The sequence below is a fragment of the Cyprinodon variegatus genome, unplaced genomic scaffold (genome assembly GCF_000732505.1).
Source record: "Cyprinodon variegatus isolate N-32 unplaced genomic scaffold, C_variegatus-1.0 Scaffold2464, whole genome shotgun sequence".
Classification (NCBI taxonomy): Eukaryota; Metazoa; Chordata; class Actinopteri; order Cyprinodontiformes; family Cyprinodontidae; genus Cyprinodon; species Cyprinodon variegatus.
In genome coordinates, this window is record NW_015152917.1 from 23,590 (window position 1) to 25,923 (window position 2,334).

The 2,334-nt window shown below is 48.2% G+C and overlaps 1 protein-coding gene across 1 annotated transcript; it reads left to right on the plus strand.

Moving 5' to 3' along the window:
- The first annotated feature begins 107 nt into the window (after positions 1-107).
- On the plus strand, positions 108-916 carry LOC107080893 (leucine-rich repeat-containing protein 40-like). The gene is made up of 2 exons (XM_015369104.1): positions 108-641; positions 716-916. Exons 1-2 carry the CDS (start codon positions 421-423, stop codon positions 819-821), a joined length of 327 nt encoding a protein of 108 aa, XP_015224590.1. The 5' UTR covers positions 108-420; the 3' UTR covers positions 822-916.
- The last annotated feature ends 1,418 nt before the right edge of the window (positions 917-2,334 follow it).

Sequence of the window (2,334 nt, forward strand, 5' to 3'; positions counted from 1 at the left end):
GAAGCAGCAGCAACAGTCTGCAGAACGCCTGCATGTCTGACTCCACAGGAAACACAGGAGCAGAAATACAACCTGAGGAAAGTATTCACGCCTCTCCATTATAGAGCATCTTATCTAGAGTTCAGCCTTGTTTAGAGTAACGAGGCAGCGGCTCTCTGTCGTCTTTACCTCAATCATTCTTAGAATCTGGTAAAAGATTTCTATAAACTCGCTCTGACCGGACCAAGAAAAGATACCATAGAAATATTTCAGCTCAGCAACAGACGGAGGAAAACGTGCTTTCACTGCTGCCCTGAAACATCTGGAGAACATCTGGATCAACATGAGGGTCCCTGCAGAGCAGACCATCCAGCCGCTGGGCTGAACACACTGCCCCCTGCAGGAGGGAGGCCCAGAAAGCTCTCTACATACTGCATTTCTATGTGTTTCTGTGCCTCATTCTGTTGTCATGGCAGGTTCAGCTCCTTCCCTGAAGTCCTCTATGACATCATGACCTTGGAGACGGTCTTGCTGGGGAACAACCAGGTGTGTGGTCTGGATCCCGGCCGTCTGATCAAGCTGCTCAGTCTGTCCACTCTAGATCTATCTAACAACGACCTGCTGAGCGTCCCTCCTGAGCTGGGCCTGTGCACCAGCCTCCGGTGAGCCCAGCTTCCCTCCGCATGTCCTGGTTCACTGTTTCACCATCATTGTTCACTATGACATCATCCCTCAGCTGCCTGAGTCTGGAGGGGAATCCGTTCCGCACGCCCAGAGCGGCCATCTTGGCCAAAGGAACCGACGCGGTGTTGGAGTACCTGCGCAGCCGCATCCCGGCGTGATCCGAACGTTTTACAGAATCTCTCAGTTCCTGAGTCTGATGCTAAAATCATCAGTTGTTTGTAGAAACGATGTTTTTGAAGAACATAAAGAAAATTCCTCCTTCAGTTTGTTTGTCTGATTTCTTTCCTCACAGTCTGCTGCTCATCCAGGACCGGCCAGCAGGGGGCAGCAGCTCCAGCTCTTTAATACAGAACAGCTGTTTGAAAGAAATAATTCAGTATTAAATTGATTTAAAGCCACAGAGCTGCTGGATAAATCGCTCTATTAACTCCCTACTAGTTTTAATGTAGATATAAGGTAGAATGCTTTTCACTCCCATTCTAGATGAACTGTTTCTATGGCATTTCTTTCATTTGGTCAACAGACTGATTTTAGGTTCCAGTCTGAGGCGATGGAGGTAGTCTGTCGGTGTTTTAAATCGACCGATTATTGAATCTTTGAATATTTTATTCATATTGCATCGATTCCATGAGGAAGGATCCATCTTCTGATGTTAATGACAAACATGAAGCCAAATGTTTTTATTGTGAACGGTGAGGAAGGAGAAGCTGAGGGAAGCAGCCGAATTAACAGATTCAACTCTTAAAAGGATTTTCTATGTAGACACATTTTTCCTTAGTGTTTCACAGGTCGGCCATCTTACCTGGGGCTGCCTCCCTTTCCTGACATAAACTTATTGCATCAGTCATTCCTGAATCTAACGGCGGCCATGTTGACCTTATTTAGTGGCTGGAATGATTAATATTTAGTTCATTTGTTCTCTGTGACGTCAGAATCTCCTTGGAGAGACAGTCAGCTTCTGGAAAACAGATCCCCCCCCCTCAGGAAGCTGGATGCTGGGCAGTGACAGACCGGGCTCTGTGCTGCAGGTGAGGGAGGACTAAATTAAAACGTCTTTTTAAAGCCCTCTGCAGAGCATTCCTTATTTCTACCTTTAACATAATTTTCTCCTCCATCCGGTCCCTGATTGGCTGCCGTGTTCCGATTTCATAGAAAGGTTAAACTCAGAGATCAGCGCTCCTCCCTCCATGCAGCGCTCCTGTTTGACTCCTCAGCTCTATCTAGTAGCAGCAGGTGTGGGAGGGGCAGTGAATGCTCTCAGTGTGGAGTTCACCACTGGATGCTTCCCCGCCCAGTTTGAACAGGGATCCACCACAGGCCTCTGGTGTGAACGCACCATGATGGTCCTTACTGGTTCTAATGCTACGTTCAGAACCCAGGCAGCAGAAACATGCTTGCTGCTTCAGAGATGAAGCTTCTTTCATTCTAATGTGCTGAAGCATCTGTGCTGCTCCAGCTGCATGGTGGAACAATGGGTGTGATGCGTGGTGGGCGGAGCTACGCTATCCGTTCCCTGCCTGGAACAACAGCAGCTAGATTAGCTGTGATCAGTGGGAATAAAGTAGCTTGAATCCATTTTGCTACCTTTGCTGTTTTAGGTCAGACCGCAGCTTTATGCTGCACGCTGGAGAGGCTCCCGGGCCTGAGGCAGCTGCTGCTGGGGATTCCCAG